We start from the raw sequence: 22,314 nt of genomic DNA, 5'->3' as shown, positions 1-22,314 counted from the left end.
TTTTGTTCCTGTCCAATCTCACATCTCACAAGAAAAAAGAGGTGGAGAACCGGTTGAAGAAGAAAAAAAGAAGCAAGAAAACACCATTCTATTGTCTAGCGGGGGTGAAGAGGGAGTGTAGTGAAACCCATAGTACGGCCCAGCATGCTTCGTGTCCGACAAAAGCTAGCACAACTTTTCCCTTGTCCAAAGTCCCGTCAAGACAATGCACCTGCGTGTTGATTGAGACTGGATTGTCATATCCCTCAATTACGTTTCCTGTTCCGTTAAATGAAACGAGGAGACGACTTCTCAAATCGCGTCATGGTTGCTCTTTTTTTTCGTCTCTGCTTCTCTGCTTCTCTCACCCTTCGCTGGCAGCGCCATGGCTGCTTTCATACTAGGAACATTAACCGCCGGCGCCAAGCATAACCTGGTCTCGAGACCGATTCAAACCAATATGAACAAAAACAACAAGAAAAACAAGAAAAACTATATACCCAAATGCAAGGCTCTGTGCGCAGAGAACAGTGAAGGACAAATCGCCAAAGGAGGAAAAGACAAGGGCAACCAGGAACAGGCCAGACAAGACAGGTCTGTGTCGGGAACACCAGGTTGCACCATCATCGTCATGCATCATCACGTCATCTTTTTATTCTTGACCAAAGCCCATCGTCTCCTCGACGGCAATGGTCAATTTCTGCTGCAGCGTCTCCATGTCCTTGTATGGGGGCAGATCAATACGGTTGAAACTGGAAAGCGTTAGTTGGTATTGTTTGGACAATCTAGGCAACTCCCAGGAGCGAAATGACATACCAAGTGTGTGCCTTGGGCAGGTTTACGAGCTCGCCCGCCTTCTCAATGGTGAAACGGCGCGGACCATCACTACCTTGAAGGTCCTTGAAACCATTGACGGGAATTCTCGAGGTACCAGTGGTAAATTGCAGCAGGCGCGACTTTTGTTCACCATCCCAAGAGCGGACAGTCTTCCAAAAGTTTTGGATGACCTCGTCAGACTCGGTGTATCCACGGTAGTCGGTATGCTTCTTCCAGTCGTCCACATCAATCTCTGCGATACCACCAATGAGCAGCTCCAGCTCACGCTCGTCAAAGACGTTGATGAGATCCTGAGGGATGAGCTCGTGGAAACCCTCCTTGAACGCCTGGAATTGTTCTGCAATGCGCTTCTCAATGCGCCACTTGACCATGAGATCAACATACTGCTTCTTGTTTTCGTTTGTGACTTCGATGTCGCGACCACCAGGAATGAGGTCCTCTGTGGTCAAGACGCCAAAGCGCTCGTCCTCGGTGGAGAAGGTTTGCTCCAAAATTCCGCCTGAGATGTCGTTATCGAGCATCCACTGAAGCGAACGGTGAAAGTCGGCGTCAACGCCTTCCATGTCGGCCAGGGCGACGGCCTTGCCCAGAACCATCTTATACAGGGCGCCAATGAAGAAGGCATCAAGGAAGCGTCTGTGGAAGATGGCCAAACCAACTACTCTGCCAATAAATTTAAAGTAGTTGAGATGCTCGGGGTTGATGCCGGAATGAGGGTTGATCTGCAGAGTATAATTGTCGTGGGCAGAATACTCGAAGAGGCAGTAGAAGGGGTTGAACATTTCGTGAGAAAGCAGGAAGAAGAATTCTCGGGAGACACCACCGTAGTCGAGACCCTCCTCGCCGTCAAATTTGATCATGAGGCGCTTCTTCAAATCAGTCGCAGATTGGCGGGTAATTTCAGCGAAGGAGTCTTCGAAGATGTGAGAGCGTCGAACTTTGACGTGACACTGGCCGCTGAGGCTGCGCATAGCAGGCTGCGAACGGAAATAGATGAGCTTGCGTCGAAAGTCTCTCTTGTACTGGGGCACGTTCTGATCGAGCGATGACGGGAGACGAGGATCGTCCCAGGTGGTGGTCTTGGTGTTGTGGTCGACAAAGTACACGCGAGCCGTGTTGGTGAGTCGCATCTCCCAGCCGCTGGGCAGAGGACCGAGCTGAGACACGGGCTGCTGCTGAATCTGGCCATTGGCGTTGTTCTGGCCGCCGTATAATCTGATGTATTGCTGGCGACGGGGGTCAACCCAAGTGGTCGTACGGGTATTGTGGTCGACAAAGTACGGGCGACCCTCGGGGGTCCAGCGCTGCTCCCAGAGAGGCGGCAGCTCGCCGCTTCCGGGGCTCGTAGCACCAGTGTGCATCATGGCGGCAGCATTGCTAGCCGCAGCAGCACTGTTGGCCGGTGGCGGGGGGCTGCTGCTGGGCGAGCTAGGCTGCATAGTGGGCGAGCTGGAGCCGGTTCGGTCTTCGGGTAGAGTTCTGTTCTGATGTCGGGTTCGTTCGGCCTGCGTGGTTTCGTTTCGACTCTCCCCGGTGCCGCTGGCAGTAGGGCGGTTCCAGCTCGTCGTCCTGGTGTTGTGGTCGACGTAGTATGTTCGGCCGAGATTATCCTCGCGGCGCTCCCAGCCAGCGGGCAAGCGGCCTTGCGCGTCCTCGAAGGGGCTGAGCTGGCTGGTCGGTCGAGGCGCGGAGCCGCCTTGTGATGGCGCTGGCGTGGGGCCGGCACTGGCCGGGTGAGGAGGGGCTGAACCGCCAGGAACACCGAGACCGTTGCCGTTGGTGGAGGACATGGCAGACCCGGGTCGATTGTCGTTGGCCGGAGCGGACAGGGTGGAAACATTCGAGGTGCTAGCATTTGCTGCCGGGCGACTGGAGGAACCCTGTCCGTTTCGGATCGGCGTATTTAAATTGCAAGAAAGGTTAATGATGAGCTTTCCGTGAACAACAAGATTGTCGGTGGATTTCTTAAGGTCTCTTGTGATCATCTGGTCTGGAGGATTGGGAGTTAGCCAGGAAAAGGGGACTCGAGAGGGGTAGAGACTGTACCATCGGCATCCGGGCTAATGTCTGGCATCAAATCACCGACGCGAATGTTGATGACGCCGAGGAAACCCTGGTCCTTCTTTTTGAATTTCTTCTGATCAAAGACCTGGACTGCAAGGATGCTGCCCTCGTTGGCGCGGCTGTGGATGTGTCAGAGTATGCCGGAATAAAATGCGGGACATTGCAGAAATAAGAAAGACATGAAGGAGGTGACGAAAGATGGTGCGAGACATGTAGAGGGGTGGAGGGGTTGGAGAGTGGGTGGTAACGTACAAATCAAAGCTTTCGTTCCAGTACGGGTTCAGCGTCCTCTTGCTGACGCTGGTCGTCTTTGTCTGCTCACCATTGAGGGTGGCGACGGCGAAAGGATCGGGAAAGCCTGCGGTTGGTCAGCATGATGATGGCGTCAAGGTAAGAGCAAAGCGAGTGCAGGGGCTGGTTCGTACGAAAAACATCACGCTTGTAGAGTCCATCGGCGGCAATGACTATCAGAATTGTCAGCAACTCGTCGTCGTGTCGGGAGGGCGACTCGGTTCGGTCGCGGGTATTTCTGATGCGGAGCAGGGCGTGATGGGGCGACTAACTGGTGACTCGCAGGTTCGGCTTGCTGTAGCGACGAGGCAGCGGTCAGCATTGAAGAAGAAAGAAGAGAGGGAAACTGGCGTGTGTCGGGAAATGGGATCACGTCGACGGGGGCAAGACTCACCTGGGCAGGCCAGACTCGGCTCGGCTCGAACTCATGATTGTGCCAGGTTGGCAGCGCACCAGGCACTGCAAGACCAAGCGTAGATGGAAGTTGAGGACAGCGAAGAAGCCGCAATGCGGGAGCGAAGTGGAGGGTGGAGGAGTTCGAGGACAAAGCAACGAGACCTCTCTTTTCGGGGCGGGGGGCGGGGGGAGGAAGGCCAAGGCAGCAAGCTAGGGAGAAAGAAAAAAAAAGAGAGCAAGGTGATGATGACGGCTGCGGCTACGAAGGTCGATGGGCAAGCGAGAGCGAAGTTGAGGCTGTGCAGCGCGGCGCCCGACGACTAGCAGCGAGTTTGGCAGAGAGGTAAGTAGGTAGCGTGCTTTACTTATTTATTAGTAAGTGAGGGAGAGAGAAGAGGGTTACGAGGTATCTTGCTCTCTCTCTCTTCTCCCCCTCGCTCTACTTATTTCTCTTTCCCTCTCCCCCGCTTCAGGTTGACTGGCAGGCGGGCTGGGGCTGGCTGGCTGGTTGGCTGGCTGGATCAGTATTTACAAGTACCTACCGACCTAGGTACATACCCACTGTAAGTAGGTACCTACTTATGTATGACGCTGAAGGGGGCGTCTTTTTTGCTTGGCCAAGCGCCGCCGGCCGGGAGAAAGCAGGAGCGCCGAGGGAGAGGTAGGGAGGGGCTTATACCTAGGTAGGTAGGTAGGTACTAAGGTACCAGCAGGTTAGTACCGCAGGAACCCAGGCATCCAGGTCAGTAAGTAAGTACTAAGGTCGGTAGGGTAGATTCATAGAGGTACCTACCTGTAACTTACTGTAAGCAAGCTGAAGCCCTGGTGGCTGGTGTTGGAGGGCATAGGTAATGACAAGGCAACAGCACCATATAAAGAGCTAGCTTTACCTGGCTGGCCATCTTAGTAGGTAAGGTAGGTACCCGTAAGCGGCAACAGGGCATCCGACAGCAGGTTACTCGGTATGCTTACCTACTGTAGCTACATGCAGACGACAGGACGACAGACGGCCGCACCGACGTAAAAGCAGGTCGGTGGGTACCTAGCTGGGTAGTGCGTTGCGGCTGGCCCGTTGTGTGCACCTGGCCCGCTGTACTTAAAAAGCATACTTATGGGAAGGTAAGGTAGGAGTAGGTAAGTAGGTTACTTAGTGCCTAAGTACATTGATAGACAATTATTTGTAAAGCATTTTCCTAGGTATATCTACCCATCTTCAACTGCAAGTACTCCGTACTGGTTAGGTACCTTGCCTCTTGGCCCGCTGTGGCAGAGCCGCAGACGGAGAGTTTGGGGCGTGGGGGCACGTGATGCAGTGGGACGGGAAAGCCGGCAGCCATCTCACTCACTGATGAGGAGGAACCACCAAGCAACTTCTTCGGCCACTTGATGCCGGGGCTTATGAGGCTTGCAGAGCTTTGCAGGCCGTCCGTTGCAGGCTTTCCAGAGGCAGAGCGGTTTCCAGGTTGGCAGGTTGGTGGGTTTATGATGGCCGAGCTGCCACCCTCTGATGCAGCTGCGCACTCGGGCAAGCCCCCCAAGAGCGGCCTCACCACCTACTAATAACCTGTGTGTGTTGTATATTAAGTAGTTGTACGGCTTACGGATGCTGCTTTTGGACGGGAATACGGAAGATTTGTTGTTGTTGTTTTTTTTTGTTTTTTGTTTTTTGTTTTTTTTTTTTTTAGAAAGAAAAAAGAGGCGAAAAGAACAATGAAAAAGTAAGAAAGAAGAAACAATACCACTACTCCTCTAGATGGAATGTTTTGGTTTCGAGCATCGCCCTCCACTTGCGCTCCCGTCTCTCCTATTGATTAAAGATTCAGATACAACAGACATATGTCTGGATAACCTCACTCGTGGCGGGACAAGCGCCACGCCCCCGGCGGGCCTACTCGGTAGCAGTACTTGGCCTGGATTCAATAGGCAAGCGCAAAGCCCTCTCTGACACTCTGCTTGTCTGCCTCTTACACTGCCTCCTCCTCTCCTCCCCAAACATCCAGCCACTCTCCCGCCCGCCCGCCCGTCGCCCGCCACGCTTCCATCCTTGTCGTCCAAGCCTTGCCCTTTCTGTAACCAGCGATGCGACACCCACCTCTCAGTAATGATGAACCGCGGCAAGGCTGCGCCGAGAGCTCTCTCAAAACTCTTTGTCAAAGCCCGGATAGCGAACCCGCCTCCCTCGAGAGCCTACTTCATGCATCACTCAATCAATGAATCAAATCAAATCAAATCAAACTAAAAAAAAAATCAAGAAAAAAACTCGTTGGACAAGAAACACATTCTCGGCGCGAATGCCCGTTCCTGGTCTCCTCCTACGCCACGCTGCACACCCAATCCCCGCTGCCAGTTTACTTGCTTGCTAAGTAGCCTTCTTCGTATCGAGGGGTTCCTCTCTGACCCTAACATCCTAACAAAAGTCTACTTAGCTCCCTACTACTATCAGTACTCGGCCGCTCCAACTCGCCCCGGCTCGGCGAGCTTGGGAGGCTGATGACGACGGTCGACACGCCATCCCTTCCCCCCCCCCAGCGTTCCAGGCCCGGCCTTGCAGTATGATGAAACCTTGTCTGTCGTGTTTCCAACAAGGGCCCATCTGCCATCTACCAGCAAATCAAAGATAAAAAAAAAATAGAAGCATCGGTCTTGTCCCATGCAAGGAGATCTGGGACTCGCGCACTCGAGTGCCAGTATCCGTTTGCCGTACCAACAAATCCGTATCAGCATCAGTATTCTTTCCTTGCCTCCCACCGCCTATTTTGGGGCTTCATTGCAGCCGCCTTGCCACCCCCTGGGCTGCCTCTTATAAAACCACCATCCCCCCGACTGTTGCTATTTTGGTTTCACCACGCGCCGCCCAAGCCACGATTGTCCGCGCCCTGCAGTTGGCATGTGTGTGTCTACTGAATACATGGGTCCGCCTGCCTGCATGCCTGCCTGCCTGCCATTTCGTCCCGTAACTAAGAAGTACCTAAGTACGGAGTAGTAGTGTGGCTCATGTCGGCTAGTTATCAAACAAACGGTCCAATGGTTCCTTACAATGCAACCATCTCACCATGTTGATTGCAAAAAAGGCAATTAACTAGCCCCTCTCCGTCAGGATTCATGCAAACATATACCGAGTGCGCAAAATGCAATGCAATGTAATACAAAAACATCACATTACTAGCTATTCTTGCTATAAAAAGGCCTCGAACGCCGGGAATAAAACCGTCCTCTAAAGGGGGCAGCGCTGCAGTCGCCTTTCGCAATAGCACATACATCCTTGGCATCTGGGGATATCCATATTGTTAGTCTTGACACAGTTTTCTTTCCTCACACTCTTTATATTGCTCGCTCTCTTTCTCTTTTCTCTCTTCTCTCTTCTTCTTTCCTCTTTCTCTCTTCTTCTTCATTGTCAAGCCAGTATAAAGCACTCCAATAAACATCAGTCTTCGGGGAGCTCTAAACGAAATAGACGCTGGCTTTGATGGGCAAGAGACCACAAACAAGGATACCCTGACATCGCTGCCGTGTGCACTTTGCTTCCGCGCCCTCCCCATTATAGTGAATGAAAAAAAAAACTTATCCTGTCGACTCTTGCTTTCTTTTTTTTCATCTTTCCCTTCCTCTCTTCTTCTCTTCCTTACCTGTACTCGGCCAAGGGACTGAACGTGCCATTTCCTTGCTCCTAGTAAGGCGTGAAGCCACGGCCCCGACCGCGCCCGCCACCTCGGTAGCCTCCCCGGGGAGGGAATCCGCCGCCGCGGCCGAACCCTCCTCGGCCGCCCCGGAACCCACCGCGGCCCCGACCGCGGCCCATGCCCGGCACGTTGGTGCGCTTCGGCGTCACCTTGATGTTGCGGCCCTTGAAGACGCTTTCGTTGAGGACAAGGGCCTGCGCGACGAGGCTCGGTTCCGTGAATTCGACGTACGCGTATCTGCGACAGAGGTATTTAGCACAGCAGGTCCTTCTTGAGAGATGACCAAGAGCGAAGAAGAAAGGAGAAAGGAAACAAAAGTGGGGAAAGCAAGGGGGGTCTTGAACAACAGCAAGGAGAGAGCGTCATGACAGCGCTCGGCGCAAAACGAATGATGCACGTACCCTTTTGGCTGGCCGGAGAACTTGTCGAGGAGAATCGTCACCCGGTTGATGGAACCGCAGCTCTGGAAGTGCGCCTGAATCTCCTCGGGCGACGCCGAGTAGTCGACGTTGCCGACAAAGATGCTGCGCGCGTCCACCGACTCCTTGTCGTCGGCGAGGCTGGCCGACTGCTGCTCCAGGCTGGCTTGCATCTCCCGGAGCTTCTTTGCCTCCTCTTCCATCTCAGCCACGCGACGCTTCATGGCCGAAATTTCTTCCTATTCGATTGTGAAAAAACACCAGTCCGTGTAAGCAAAACTGTTTCTTTTTTTTTCGTGTCTTTCCTGCCGCTCTCTTCTTCCTCTTTCTTTCGTCTCCTTCACACACGCCCGCCGCGCGCGCGCGCGGCGGCACATGCGCCAAGTCATTCTCCGGAGAGAGGCCCGTAGCTCACCTCCTCTGTTCCCGCCATCTCGCCGTCTTGCTCGTGCTGATCGGCCGGGATCGGCTCCTCTGGCTTCGTTGCCTCGGACATGGTTCTCTTTTTCTCTTTTCCGCGATCGCAAAGGGGGGGGAGGTTACGTGTCGGCAAGGATCGAAAAACGAAAAAGAAGAAAAGAAGAAGGAGATAAAGTCCGTCCCTGTCAATCGTAAGCATACATTCGGAAAGTTTGAATGCGAGGCCAGCAATGCGCCGTTTTGAATGCGACGCGCGCGAGCTACCCAGGAAGGGGAAAAGCGTGAGCGTGAAGCTGGGTGGTACCAAACAAGGCCTCTTCCCCCCTCGCCCTTGTCGCAGGCGGTGGTTTGCGGGCCAAAAATGAATAATACGGAAAGATAAAATCTTACGGTGTTCCTCTGCTCGCCAAACACAACGAGAAGCGCTCCTTTGCCGTTTTCGACAACGTAGGAAAAGGTGTTGATGACGGATGTAGATCTGAGCCGCAATCACTGGTGCTTCGGCCGCCCATCACGAAATGAATCGGTGTGGAGCCGAAGTTTGGCCGGTGAATTATGAAATGAACGTCAGACCAACAAGCTTAGAGGGCGGAAACCTGACTTCACATTTTTATCAGTGGAGGGGGAAGGGGGCTTTTTTTATCCTTTTTTTTTTTCAAGAAGTTATCATTGTTTTCTTCTGCCTACCGGTCGGTTCCCTACAGAAGACGGACCCAATACCTCTCACAACCACAGCCAATCCACTACATGCCGAGACGTCGATATCTTCCGACACAGAGCTTGGCAATGGCTCACATTACTAAATAGGGGAGATATTTTTGAGAATCGTAGAGAGTTAAGATCTTGACCGATATAAAAATAAAGACAAAATCCGCAATTGAAAATCAGTTGATAGAATCGAGCCTGTTTATTAGTGGGCAGGTTCCTTGAGCTTAAATTCGTTTGGGTGGGCAACATCCGGGGCCAGCTACCTGTCTGTCCCTGCTCTTCTTCCATCCTCCCTGAAAGCCCTGCACCTCACCAGCATCTTCCGTCTCCGAATCTTTTCCATTGCCACTTCACTGCGGCACGTGTTCGGTTTTCGGGGCTCTTATCAACCGCAGCCATGCCGGACGCTGTTGTCGCTGCCGAAGAACGCCGGCCACTTTTACACGGCGACGATGCGCCAACGACAGCGCCAGCTCGGGCTGCCACCGCCGGGGAAGAACCGACCGCGGCGGCGTCGGCGGCGTCGGCGGCGGCTATGGTAGACCGGTCAAGGACGCCGCTGCGGGTCGTCATCCCCGGCGTCGCCATGCTGTTCCTCAGCGAGTGGTGCGCGGTCCTCATCGGCGTCTCCATGGGCGCCCTGATGGAGCGGTCCATCTGCGCGCGCCGCTACCCGGACGTCGTCGACTCGCTCCGCGACCCGCGCTGCAAGGCCAACGCGGTCCAGGCCGAGCTCTCCACCGTCCGCGGCTGGGAGTCGACCTTTATCCTGGTGCCCGGCATCCTGACCGCCATACCTTACAACATGATGGCCGAGGCCTACGGGCCCAAGCTCGTCGTGCTCCTCATGCTCCTCGGTCAGATGCTCACGCACGCCACCGAGCTGATTGTCTGTAAGTACAGTTTCGATGCTTTCTTTGTTTCCAGCACTTGTCTGGCCAAAACGGGGGGGGGGGGGGGGGGGGGGGAAAAAGAAAGACCCTTTGACTGACGAAAAATGTGTTCGGGGCTGGGCAACAAAGGCCTGAACCCGCAGATATTCGACACTCGATGGGTATGGCTCTGCGCTACTCTCGTCGTAATAGGCGGAGGGCCGGTCGTCTTCACTTCCATGGTTCACTACATTGGAAATAGCATCAGCACTGAAAAGAGCCGGTATGTTGCCCAGTGCCTGCGTGCACCGTCCACCATCCTCATCACCGCTCCTCAAACTGATGGGGGAACATGAACCAGGGCCACAACCTTTTTTTTCTGCACCGCCGTCGCAATGCTCGGCGGCCTGACCGCCGGTCCTGCCGGCTTCCTATTCATGAAGATTGGTCCCGTCTTTACCAAGTGCGTCGTCCTCGGCCTCGGCGCCGCCATGTTTTGTCTGCAGCTTGTCATGCCTGCCGATGCCATCAAGAGAAAGCAGCATGCCACGGCGACGACGACCTCTCCGGGCGGCACGCCGGCCAAGACGCGCACGCTCAGCCAGATCGCGTCCGTCTGCAAGCGTGGCCTCGGTGACTTTCGCGCCCTCATAGCCGCCAACGCCAAGGTTTGTCTCTTGCTCTCCACGCTCGTGGCGTACACCATTGCCGCCTTCTCGGGCCGTTTTCGGCTGCAGTACGCCACGAAGCGATTCGACTGGACCTGGGACGAGGCCGGCTTCATCCCGTCCGTCGCCTCGGGCATCAAGCTCGCCATGGTGGGCGCGTTCCTCCCGGCCGCCAGCCACTGGCTCCTCGACAAGCGCAAGCTGTCGGCCGCCGGCAAGGACCTCTGGCTGTCCCGCGTCCTCGTCGCCGTTCTGCTCCTGGGCAGCCTGGCCCTGGCCGTGGCGCCCACCGGCGTCTCGTTTCTCGGGTCGGTGTGCCTGTACGAGCTGAGCGCGGGCCACGTCCCGGCCACCGTCAGCCTGATCACCTCTGTCGTGGACGACCAGCACAAAGGCGTCGTGTTTGGCTACGTTGCCGTCTTCGAGGCCATCGGAGGCATAATATCCGGGCCGTTCCTGGCCAGCCTCTTCAACGTTGGCCTCGACTGGGGGACGAACTGGTACGGTCTGCCGTTTCTATTTGTCGGCATCCTTCAGATCCCCGTTCTCATGATATTATTCGCGACGCGAGAAAAAGAACCATAGGGGCGCTTAAAGGCTTCATAAAGCTGGGATTCTTCAACAAATTCTTTGTAGTATATTTGCAGATTCGCTCTGATTACTTTTGTTTACAGGCTGATGCGATTGATGGCATTTGGCAGACGAAAGACACAGAGAGGCTCGCGTCAAAAGCTGGTTGGCTCGCTTTGCCTCTGGAGCGCACTGGTTGTAGCAGCGGTAAATGGAGAAGATGCCAGTCGCGCAATCGTCATGAAAGCCTACAGTTATGGAGAGAATAATGTACATAAGGTTCTATGATGATTTATGATATACTCTAAAAAGCAAATTGAAGATGAAAAAGAAAACAGCTATTGCGTGCTCGAAACAAGAATTGTACATCAACAGGAAACCCAAACGCCAATGATGCAACTCGCCTACGAATACTCGTAGCCGGGGCGCCGACGAAGCTCGGTGCCAATCTGCCCCCTAGTTATCTCTATTACTCTGTCCGAATCCTGGGCGACATACGCCCGGTGCGTGATGCTAATGACAGTAGATCCCGCAAAGGAGCCATTGATCACGTCTCGCACCTGGATATCTGTCTCTTCGTCAACACTGCTTGTTGCCTCGTCCATGAATACGACTTTGGAATGCGTGGTGTCCCTGCGAAGCATAGCTCGTGCGAGGAAAACGAGCTGCTTTTGACCTTTGGAAAGGTTCAGCTTGGAGAACTCTGCATCGAGACCCCCCCTGTTCTGGATGGCCTCCCAGATACAAAGTCGTCTCAGGAGGTTGATGATCTTGGCATCTGATTCTGGGGTGTGCGACCCCTTCTTGCTGTATGGATCTACATTCGTCCGCACAGATCCAGGAAGCTCAACTCCTTCTTGAGGAATGGTGGTGATCTTTTCACGTAGACGTTCCACTGGCACAGTCCGTATGTTACGACCGCCAATTGTGATTGTGCCAGTATAATCGACGCAATGGAGTAGCGTCAATATCAACGAGGATTTGCCACTTCTAGACATTAGCTTTCGCGGTTTTCAAAAACGGTGGATTCTTGAAGTAAAGACGTACCTTCCTGTGCGGCCAACGACACTCACAGCTTCTCCGTCGGGGATTGATATTGTGAAGTCGTCTATGCCAACTTGTTTAGCATTGGTAGGGGTACTAAACTCATCGTTAATTAACTCAATCGAAAACCAAACAAGTGTCTTCCCAATGAGAAGCTTACACATAGGTCGAAGAAACGTGGTCCAGTTCAATCGCACCATGCTCTGGCCAAGACTGAAGATCCTTGTCATCCAGGTTGTCAGGGACACTCTCCTCCGACGGCGTGGTGACTACGAAAGACTTGACTCTTGCAATGGCCCCGAATGCCGTTTCCAGAGATATCCACCAGGTGATCATCTTTGAAAGCGACTGGCTAAAAGTTGTCAGGTTCACCAAGGCTAGGCCAATCGCCGCCTGGGATGTGGTGCTCCTGAACTTGACCGCAAAAGTGATCAGAACAATGGCAATGGCGCCAACCGACAGGTCCAGGACAATAGTGAGCCAGCGCTGGATGCAAAACATCAAGTAGTAAGGTTTCTGTGAAAAGTCAATCAGCTCGAGGCATTGCTTGACGAAAGGCTTCTGCCAACGAAACGCTCGAATGTGAGGCATCGCGTTCTTGGCATCACCCAGCCTGTCAAACAGTGGCGCCTTGGCTTCGATATCCAAGAGTCGCACCTGTCTTGACGTGCGAAGGTAGAACTTTTGTAGGATATAGACAAGAGCAATGCAGAAGGGCACAATGACAAAGGCGTATGTGGCGCCAGACGCAACAATGCCAACATCCACCACGAGTGTCGTCGACTCTATGAGTACATCATTAGTACGACAACGCCATAACATATCGCCAGGCACGGATACTTGCCGTATATAAACTCAACGAACTTCATGGGCAATATCTGGGAGAGAAGTCCCATATCTTGGCTAAATCTATTTTCGGGGAGTCGCATTTTAGCCAAAGTTCCCCAAAGCTTTCGCCATCATCATGAAACTTACATGTTCATTATTGACCCATTGTCTTTCATAGACAAAAAGTTCAACTGAGCTCTGGGGCCATTGTTAGTCCCAATATGTTTGCTTTTGCTCTTATCGGTGGATTGATGGATCGTACTTCATCAGCGCTTGTAAAGACTCCCAGTGGAGCGTCTCGGATGATTTAGGTACTAGTTTCAAGTAATAAATTCTGTGAACATGTGTGAGCGAGCGAGGGTCCATTTCCATTGTGCGTTCTGTAGAATCGGGCTTACACGGTCGTGATCAGTACCAAAATGACATGTATCAGGCCAACACCTGCAAAGCCGGCAAAGTAGGCATCTGTGGTAGGCGCTACTTCAAGCCATATGCGCATATATATTGCTATGTTGCAAATGTTAGACACAAGTCTATGCACAGTAATCAAGGGCGGGACCGAACCTACAGGGCAATCTTGAACTGGCAGCGGCAACAATGGCCAACAGGAGCCACGGAATAAACATCGCCAGCCCAAAGGTCTTGGCATAGTAGCCATAGAGAACCACGTCACCTTTTTGGCGAGCTGATCGATCGAGCTCGCTCGACAACTTATTCAAGGCTTCCACTCTCGGCGCTTGGCCGGTGAATGCTTCTTCCTTACTGTCCAGCGCTCCAGCTTTGTCACGTAGCGCATTTCTGAAAACGCCATCATCAAAAGCGGCCCGTGAGGGCTTATCGACTACTTTGACAGACCCGTCCTCGCCCAGCAGGTATACAACATCGGCGTAGTCAAGGTGATCACCTGCGCAGCTGATGTGAGTACTCGAGGATCCAGTCTTGGGGTATAGGGTCAAGGCCGTGGTACTTACGTGTAGATGTTGTCAAAAAGACTGTGATCCCCATCGTTCGAAGCAATCCATCTGCACCAACAAGCCTGTGCAAAACAGTTTCTGAAGTCGATTCATCTAGCGACCCAAGAATGTCGTCTAAAATCATGATTCGAGGGCCGAGGTATAGCGCGCGCGCCAGTGCCTAGATATACGATCATTAAGTCATTAAACAATCGTTCAAGATGCAGGAAACAAATAGGCATACCAGTCGACTTTTTTGTCCACCACTCAGTCTGCAGCCTCCAGCGCCAACAGCAGTGAAAATACCAGCATCCAATTGTGCAATGTCATCATCGAGTGCGCAAGCTTGGATCACTACCTTGATACGGTCTTCATTGTATTCGTTTCGGCCTAGAACATTGTCCAGGATGTTACCATCTTCGATCCATGGAGTCTGATCACAGTATCCAATGGGCTCTTGACTGCCGTAAATGGAGCCTGATGTGAGTTGGACCTCGCCAACCAAAGTTTTGAGAAGGGTTGATTTGCCACTGCCGACCTTGCCAACAACCATCCCAATTTGTCCTCTTCCAGGCTTCATGTTGACATTTTTGAACAGCGGCTTTTCGTATCCAGGGTTATGGAATGACGCATTTTCGAGCCCAAACTCAAATTCCGGAAGAGGTCCCTTTTCAAAGCATTCTGATGGTGTCGTAAATTGCAAGTCGAAGCAATCCTGCTTCGCCAAGAACTTTTGAATACGATCTAAAGAGGCCAGTCCCGCAGCCAAGAATGGAAGGGCAACCAGCGCTGTACCCAATGGCTCCATCATGATGGACACCATGGAAAGAGCAGTGAAAATGTTGGCGATGCCCAGGCCGCTCAATGACGTAGTCCAGAAGATGGCTCCTGCGATTACAATGACTGGGGTAAACCCGTTGGAAAATTCTCCTGGTGGTGGGTTAGAACGTGTGATTTTACTCCAAGGTAGCATATCCTGCTTCGTTGGTTCTTTTGTCAACTGTGATTTAATGTAGGAGACTTACTCGTCGCATAGATAGATATTAGGAGGTGGCGTTCAGAGAGTGAAACCTTGATTTCAGCTTCACGAAGGCTCTGAAGGTGCTCCGAAATGAAACCTGACAAGCCAGTGGCTTTTATGCTCTTCATTTGCTGAAGAGCGAGAGAAGTGGCAGCAACTCTCTCCTGAGATCTCTGGTTCCAGTTCGCGCGGGCTTTGCCCATTCGTTTTGTGACGACTGACAACATGACAGTTGCAACTAAAGTGAGGTCAGCGTCGTGAGCAGGTAAAGCTGGGCTCGTCGGTTAGGTAAATACTTACGGCCTGCAGGAATTAGCACGAGAAAAGACGCCCCTCCCACTACTTGGGAGAGAACGAAGAGGCCCAGGCCCAGTTCGACAACGCTGGCTATAGCGTTGTGGAAATCGGAGCAGACTCTTTCGACACCAGCAATATCCGCAGTCATAAGGGTCAAAATGGCAGATTCACGCAGCTGGCCTTCATTCAGCGTCAGTACTTTGTGACACATTTCCGTCACCAGAATTCCCCGCATGTAAGTGGCGAAGCGATAGTTGAGATGTTGGTAGTATGCCTTGGAGATCTGCATAGTCTGTCAGTACATGTGCATGTGAAGCCAGTAGATGTGCATACCGCCAAGCCAAAATAAATGACAGCTGTTGCAGCTATTAGTCCAGAGGTTTCTTCGGCCGAAACATCATCCTCTTTCACAATTTCGATGGCCCGGCGAATGAGGAACGGCTGAGCAAAGGTAAAGCCAGTGTAGCACAGTCGTGGAATCATGACGCAGATGAATTGCCATGGCAGCGTGTAGAAGCAAGCCTTTGCCAGTGCATACTTGGCATGCTTATCAGCTGCATCTTGTTAGGTACGTGTACTAAACAAGAGACTTGCGCAACCATTGACAACCAACCTTGGCCCCAATGCTGGGTGAACTTTGTGTGGAGATGTTGAGAGTCGAACTCCGGTCCCAAGTCCGGAAGATCATCCACAGAGAGAATTGACCGGAAACCGAGAAGTAGGGTCGAGTTTATCCAAAGGAAGAGTCTTCGGTTCCAGAAACCGCTAAAAGCTTCGCGTCCAAAGGTTGCAGAGATGCCGTCACGCACGAGAGCACGTTTCGATATCTCAAGCAAAAGTACAAGCGAAGATTCCAACACAGCCGTGGTTACCGCCAGGCGACCTACCACGTCCAGTCCGTTTCGTAGAAAATAGGAGCGGGCTCTGGCAATGTCGAATACCAGTGCCACGGTCAGGTAGAGACTGACGAGGGCCGAGGGTGTGATTGTATAGATGTGCTCCACATAGATCAGAGCCCCAACACAGATGCCTGAAAGCAGGCAGATTAAGGATGCTGCCACCGATATATGGGTAGAGTACTCAGGCCTGGTCCAGGTGTAAATCGCCGCCGCGTGGCATCCAACCAAGGCCAGAACGAAAGCCAGCTTCGTCCAGAGCAACAGGCCCGGGCGCACACAAGGCCGGCCGCGAAGGAGGTGGCCGATGTGAATGGGAGCCGCCCCGAGGAGCATACACGCGGGGAGGATGGAAAGCATGGACTGCTCAAAGACGAGGGTGAAGTCGGCATGTCCCGGCAGCTGGGGTCCCCAGAGCTGGTCGTCCGGGCCAACATGGACGGCCCTGCGCGCAGCAGCCATGGCAGGCGGGCAGAGGAGCGCGGTTCGGGGCAGCCGTGGAAAAGACGGGTTTTTTCCAGTTGCTGGCGGGCCGTTGAGCTGCCCATCAGGAGAGAGAAAGGTATGCAGGAAGTTTTACAAGAGCAAGAAGGGGCACCGAGCTCTACGAAGGGATAGTAGACGGGGCGGCGGTAATAACGCCCAGGATCTTTTGGGGGTGTGCGGCCGCCGTTGCCAGATTACATCTCGGGCTCAACATGCACTAGCGAAGCGAAACTGGTAATAAAATAGCAATGCAACCACGCATCCATTGATTTAGCGTGCACGTACAAGGGGGTTTGCCGAACGGCAGCGGGGAAACGTCGACGAACTGGATTCGGCCGGGTGGGTGTGAGAAGGGTTCGTTAGGAGGCAAGCGGATGACGGCACGAGCTTTGATCCGAGATTTCAGAGAGCACGGATAGACGAGCGAGCCTTGTCTTGCATTTACTCCTTAGTCCTTACCGATTTTGATGTTGTCCCTCACGCGCTCTCCCCGACCCGCGGATCCAGGCCTTGCAGAAAGGCAGGGAAAACAGATAGTAGATGGATGATCCCACTGCTATGTCGTGTTGATTGTGCAGAGCCGAAGTGATTGTTAGCCGGGCTTGGCGGAAGAACGGCGACTCGCGCCATGGAGGGTGGGATTCGGTCGCGGCCAATCACGCCAGCGCCGACATCGTCTGTTCACCACCGGAACAGGCTCCGGCTAGCCTGCTATAGGCAGGTCAAGGACCGGGATCAACCTGTCTGGGCGGCGTGAGACATATACACAAACATACTTAGTACATACACAACACACAAACGCACGCCGAACCCCGGGCGCCTTGATGACGCTCCAACGAATCACAGTTGGGCTCTTGTCGAGGGTATTGGTCCAAGGTCCGTCATACGCTTGGGGCTCCCTCGCGTACTGGTACATGCTCACGCCCAAAGTTTGCAGGATGATGCACACCGGCGTCTGCCGCTAACCGGCTGGGTGGCCAATTTCTGCATGTGGCCCGAGACAGAAAACTTGTTTTGTTCCTTTCTTGGTGTCATGGGCATCGTGTTTCAGACGTGTATGCAGCCTATATAAAGAAACATACAAAAAAAGAATGCGCCCGTCCACATGATCTAGGTGGTAACTTGAACAAAAGTCTTGCCCATTGTGTTCTTTTTGACCAACTAGGCCGCGCTCTCGCCAGCTTCAAGCTCAGAAGCATAGGCCGACCCGGCGTGAATCCCTCCAAAGCCCATGGGGGCATTAATTGCGTTTCCCACACCGTTCTCGGGAGCTGTGTTGTCTGTTATCAGTGATTGTTCCTATTACGGACTTGCATGCATGTGCAGCGCTAGAGAAGAGAGAGAGCCTGGGCGAGGTTTGGAGGGGGGGGGGAGCTCACTGGGAAGCCCATGGACAAGAGCGCTGCCCAAAAGGGCAAAGGGAAGCAGGTAACTAGCGGGAAGCATGATTGCAATTTCAGTCTTGTCGTGTTTGAGAATGAAAGATGAAGATGACCAACTTTTGGGCGCGGCTTCGTCTCCTTTTACTTGGTCTGCTTGCTCTTGAGAGCTAGGACCGGATATTGATAAGCAAGCCCACTAACTAGCTAATAGTTTGTTTCTTCGGGCTCCACATGACGGTAGCTGAGATGTATTTGTTACTGAGCGCTGCACCCCTTCCAATGCTTGTCCCTTGCATTATATTGTAACGGTAGTTGATTTCGGTGTGGTTTCGAGTCAGTGAACTGAAGCAGATGACATCTCAATATTTGCTTTCGAGAGAAGCATTGACCACTTGGGCCTTGAGATTCAGGTGATAACGGTCCGTCGGACAGCCTGCTCGCTGTCTTGCGGTCAATACGGCGAAAGAGGAAAGAGGATGAGAAAAGTACTCGATCGCTCAAAAGTGCCTCCATTTGAGGGGGTATCTGGCAAGTAGTGGCTTGGTCTTTCAACCAGCACCAGGTTGGTAGGAACTATTCCAATGGGATGGGTTTACAGAACTTCCCAAGATGGCAGGTAGTCTCTTGAGTAGCTTGCCACAATTGTCATCTAGTATCGATATGGTCATATATGTCGCCAAGACTATCAGACGAGCCACGGGTAGAACACAGGCATCCCGGCAGGTATTGATACAACTGTCGACGCAGAAGAGACGGAACGAGAGCGCAGGCTTCCGCGAAAGACCCCATGGTTACAGGGTATGATCGGCATAGCGCTACCCAAATCGGGATGCCAGAAGCAGCCACACTATACTTACTCAGTATCCAAGTCGTCGGTTCCCTGCAAATATTTGCAGGCGCCACGATTCAGTGCGCGTATTGAAGATATTTCGTAACATCACATTCCGCCCATGCTTGGCGGCTCAATCCGATGGGTTTCCGGCCGCGGCATGGACCGGGGCTAGGGAGCACTCGCTCTCCCTCGTGTATTGGAAGAATGTGGTGCCATGGGAAAATGGCGTGATGCAGCAGTCTGCGTACTACCAGTCTGCGTACTACCAGTCTGCTTAATCCTGACTACCAGGCTTTGGTGGTGCAACGGGTGTCGGCTGAGACCTGGATGGGGTTTGGCGGTTGGCGGGGTGTCGAAATGGCGGGGAGTCGTCGGGTGGCGGGGACAGTGAGTGGCCTTGTATGGGGGATGTGGAAGTACAGATGGATGTGGTCCAATGCAGTGGCGATGTTCTCAACGACGGAAAGGGAAAAATAAATAATGCTGATTGCTGCTGTATGCCTTTCATATAGAAGAGAGAGAAATCATCGTCGTTTGCTGTGAATGCTGCCTTGTGTCCATCACCATTTTCCGACGTCCGTCACGTGCAGGTGCCAAACGCGGGGGACGAGCGGGCTGGGTACTCAGTACTTGCAGCCATCAACAAGCGGACAGATGTAGAGTACACTTTGGAATCGAAGTGAATGAATTGCTCGTGCCAATGATCTGGTTTGTGTCATCGTGTTCAAGAATGAACATTCCTGTCCCCTGCTGAATCTGAATTCTCTCCCTTTTTTTTTCCCAACTCCGCAATCCATCACGGAAACTCTCACTCCGTTCTGTGTTTCCCCATCGGTACCGGAACACCACCGCCGCCACCGTGATATCGAGTCCCGGGCCGCGTCCGCAACCACACGCGGAAAAAACCCATTTCTAAAAAAAATTATGGCCGATCAGCAACAGACAACCGCCGCAGCAGCGGCATCGTCAACACCTCTGCTCAGCGGCGAGCGAAATCAATCCGCCAACGCCGCCGACGCGCACCCACCGTATCACGACATCCATGACACGCAAGACAATGGCGAAACCCACGACGTAGATGGCGGCGACCGCGACCGCGACCACGATCGCGACGCTGCCTTGTCATGGCGCCGCGCTTGCGCCCGCGCGCTGGCCTCGCGCCGCAAGCACTTTCTCGTCATGGGCGTCGTCGCCCTCGACGTCACCACCCTGCTGGCCAACATCTTTCTGCAGCTCATCGCCTGCGAGACGCACCAGGCCGACGAGCCTTGGGTCGAGACGACGACGACGACGCTCGAAGTCGTTGGCTTGGTGTTTAGCACCGCCTTTATGCTCGAGCTAGCCGCATGCATCTACGCATTTGGTTGGGGGTAGGTCTCTGTCCTCCCCTGTTGGCGCGCTCTCCTTTTGCTTTTTTTTTCCCTCTTCGTTTTATTTTTCTTTCTTCTTCTTCTTCTTCTTCTTCTTCTTCTTCTTCCTGTATCCGATACTAACGCGCTCGTCTCAGCTACCTCTCGTCCAAGTTTCACCTCTTCGACGCCACCATCATCGTCCTCAGCTTCCTCATCGACGTCAGCCTGCGCGGCCCGGCCGAGTCCATCGGCTCCCTGCTCGTCGTTCTCCGCCTGTGGAGGCTAGCCAAGATTTCCGAGGAGGTCGTCCTCGGCGCTGCGGAGCGCATGGAGATGCTCGAGCACCACATCGACGACCTCGAGGCCGAGAACAAGCACCTTCGCGCCGTCGTGGCCAAGTCTCACGACCAAGGCCGCGATTCGAGGAACCGACATTCTTCGTGGCACTAAGCCTCCTCCTCCTCTCCCCCTCCCCCTCCCCCTTCCTCCTCCTTCTCCTGCTTCAAGCTCGGTGCAGCCCACCCACCATTTTTCCGTGTAATATGCTAGATCTGTCAAGATGAACAACTTGTTGACTGTTTTGTATAATTAACGACAAATGTGAATCTATGCTTCATCCGACACATGACGCATGCACACTAAGGCACGAACGAAAGTTGATGCTTAACGCGCTGAACAATTCATTTCTATATGGTACGCCATCCATGCCGAAACTCGTGGTGCGCCGTAGAGATCGTATCCGTCATGCCCTCTACTCCATTTCATCGCATCAAACACAAGAAAAAACCATGGCGAAATCCGTTATGCGGAACTGCCAGTACAAAAAAAAAGTCGAAAAAAAACTCCACGAAAATGCCAGATGCTAAGGAAATTCCCGCTCCGGTGGACTTTACTTATGAAACAGCCGCCATCTCAAAGAACCGCTGAGCACGAATGCTTAGATGCTTCCCCGTATATACAGATGTCGCTATTGCCATCCCCACCATGTCCGCTGTAGACCGCATGTTCAAGTATTGTGCTTGAATAAGGTTTGATTGGTAATGATGTTGGTCGTCACTGTTCTTTGCATCCGTTGCCCGGCCGCATGACCTGTTTTAGTTCAAGCGTGTCGGCCACGTTTGCCGCCAGGGTTTGAGGGATCCTTGCCTCCAAAGCACCCGCCGAAGAAGTCGTCAAAGTTGATGCGGCGTTTGGTGCCTGCGCCTCGCCCGAGGTGGCCTGATGTGCGTAGGCGGCCGGTGCCGGTCGCGTTGAGTCGGGCTTTGGCGGTTCGTGCCGGAAACGAGGACGCGTCATGTGCTCGAGAGTCGGAGAGGTCGAGAGTGGCGATGTTGGGGTACGGATGCGCGGACTGAAAGGTGAAGCTGTCCTGCGAGGGGACGACAAAGTGCGTCGGCTCGTCGACTCGCGGTGGCTGGCCGGTCGGCGCTGGCGAGTCGGCCTTGATCTGTGTGGCTGTTTGCTGGGGTTCGGCACTCGTCCGCGTCATCTCGGGCGACGCCGTTCGCTCCGCCGCCTTTTCCGTCTCGTCTTCGCTCTCGGTGCTCTGAAGGGCGCTGTCGCGGCCGTCGAGCCTCTCGGTGGCCCATCGGCGAATCCCCCACCCCTCACCGTCGCAGAGTCCCATGTTTTCCTTGTCGAGGAAGCTCAGCAGGTCCTCGAGGCAGTCCTGGTACCCGTCGGCGCGCGCTCTGGACTCGGCCAGCGCAGACGTCTTGTATAGTTTGGTGACGGAGAGTGCGGCAGCCTTGAACACATCGAGGAGTTGTTCGGGAGTCTCGGTCCCCATGGCCTGCTTACTGCTTCCAGCCGTCGTCCTGGAAGAGTCCATACTGGGCACTTTGCGGTCGTTGACTTTTCCTTCCTTTTCTTCTTGCGGCGTTTCACAGCGTGTGCTGTCAATACTTTGTTCCACGTCGGTGGCACGCGGGCCTGTGGAATGTTGTTGTATGTCGTGCAAAGGAGACGCCGGAGCCCGATGCCCCGCCTGCAAGTTGTCGGCTCTCGGCGCAAAGATGTGCTGAATGTGTCGAAAACGCTGGTCGGTGGTTCAAAAGGGGACCAAGCTTGTGTCTGCCCCTTAACTCGAGTGAAAAGCCTTCGTCGCCGTTAGGTTTTAGGGCATGTAGTCTCCTGATTGTTGCCGAGTTCCCAAGAAGGTTCGGGCTACGTCGAGCAAAAGTCGCAGACCGTTGCTGAGGGTGGGTGGGTGGAGACGGTTTGCTTAGGCTGGATTTTACACGTGACGGACAGGAGGCATGCGCATTATATGGAGAGGCTATTCTCAGCTTGAAGGGCTTAGCTGAAAATTATTGGGTG

The 22,314-nt window shown here is 53.5% G+C and overlaps 7 protein-coding genes across 7 annotated transcripts; 3 read left to right on the top strand and 4 right to left on the bottom strand.

Annotated features, from left to right (window-relative positions):
• Positions 1–631: 631 nt before the first annotated feature.
• Positions 632–3,600, bottom strand: V2A60_001401 (NEDD4 family E3 ubiquitin-protein ligase; the record flags this gene model as incomplete). The annotated part of the gene is made up of 7 exons (XM_083252762.1): positions 632–731; positions 796–2,806; positions 2,863–2,999; positions 3,133–3,238; positions 3,306–3,344; positions 3,444–3,466; positions 3,566–3,600. The coding sequence occupies 7 exons, from the start codon at positions 3,598–3,600 to the stop codon at positions 632–634; spliced, it is 2,451 nt and encodes an 816-aa protein (XP_083108888.1).
• Positions 3,601–7,234: 3,634 nt separating this feature from the next.
• V2A60_001400 (polyadenylate-binding protein) lies at positions 7,235–8,162 on the bottom strand (the record flags this gene model as incomplete). Its single annotated transcript, XM_083252761.1, has 3 exons — positions 7,235–7,484; positions 7,649–7,905; positions 8,082–8,162. 3 exons carry the CDS (start codon positions 8,160–8,162, stop codon positions 7,235–7,237), a joined length of 588 nt encoding a protein of 195 aa, XP_083108887.1.
• A 1,029-nt stretch (positions 8,163–9,191) lies between these two features.
• On the top strand, positions 9,192–10,022 carry V2A60_001399 (uncharacterized protein; the record flags this gene model as incomplete). The annotated part of the gene is made up of 2 exons (XM_083252760.1): positions 9,192–9,687; positions 9,817–10,022. The coding sequence occupies 2 exons, from the start codon at positions 9,192–9,194 to the stop codon at positions 10,020–10,022; spliced, it is 702 nt and encodes a 233-aa protein (XP_083108886.1).
• A 39-nt stretch (positions 10,023–10,061) lies between these two features.
• Positions 10,062–10,919, top strand: V2A60_001398 (uncharacterized protein; the record flags this gene model as incomplete). The annotated part of the gene is made up of 1 exon (XM_083252759.1): positions 10,062–10,919. One exon carries the CDS (start codon positions 10,062–10,064, stop codon positions 10,917–10,919), a length of 858 nt encoding a protein of 285 aa, XP_083108885.1.
• A 389-nt stretch (positions 10,920–11,308) lies between these two features.
• V2A60_001397 (uncharacterized protein) lies at positions 11,309–16,405 on the bottom strand (the record flags this gene model as incomplete). Its single annotated transcript, XM_083252758.1, has 14 exons — positions 11,309–11,891; positions 11,952–12,044; positions 12,109–12,733; positions 12,793–12,857; positions 12,924–12,974; positions 13,039–13,110; positions 13,175–13,283; positions 13,345–13,680; positions 13,748–13,910; positions 13,974–14,659; positions 14,755–14,988; positions 15,051–15,330; positions 15,381–15,601; positions 15,661–16,405. The coding sequence occupies 14 exons, from the start codon at positions 16,403–16,405 to the stop codon at positions 11,309–11,311; spliced, it is 4,263 nt and encodes a 1,420-aa protein (XP_083108884.1).
• Positions 16,406–19,567: 3,162 nt separating this feature from the next.
• Positions 19,568–20,445, top strand: V2A60_001396 (uncharacterized protein; the record flags this gene model as incomplete). The annotated part of the gene is made up of 2 exons (XM_083252757.1): positions 19,568–20,013; positions 20,151–20,445. 2 exons carry the CDS (start codon positions 19,568–19,570, stop codon positions 20,443–20,445), a joined length of 741 nt encoding a protein of 246 aa, XP_083108883.1.
• Positions 20,446–21,094: 649 nt separating this feature from the next.
• Positions 21,095–21,826, bottom strand: V2A60_001395 (uncharacterized protein; the record flags this gene model as incomplete). Its single annotated transcript, XM_083252756.1, has 1 exon — positions 21,095–21,826. One exon carries the CDS (start codon positions 21,824–21,826, stop codon positions 21,095–21,097), a length of 732 nt encoding a protein of 243 aa, XP_083108882.1.
• Positions 21,827–22,314: the final 488 nt, after the last annotated feature.

Source organism: Cordyceps javanica, chromosome 1 (assembly GCF_051103115.1).
Source record: "Cordyceps javanica chromosome 1, complete sequence".
Classification (NCBI taxonomy): domain Eukaryota; kingdom Fungi; phylum Ascomycota; class Sordariomycetes; order Hypocreales; family Cordycipitaceae; genus Cordyceps; species Cordyceps javanica.
The sequence above is the reverse complement of the archived record's forward strand: the minus strand, read 5'-3'. Positions and strand labels throughout refer to the sequence as shown.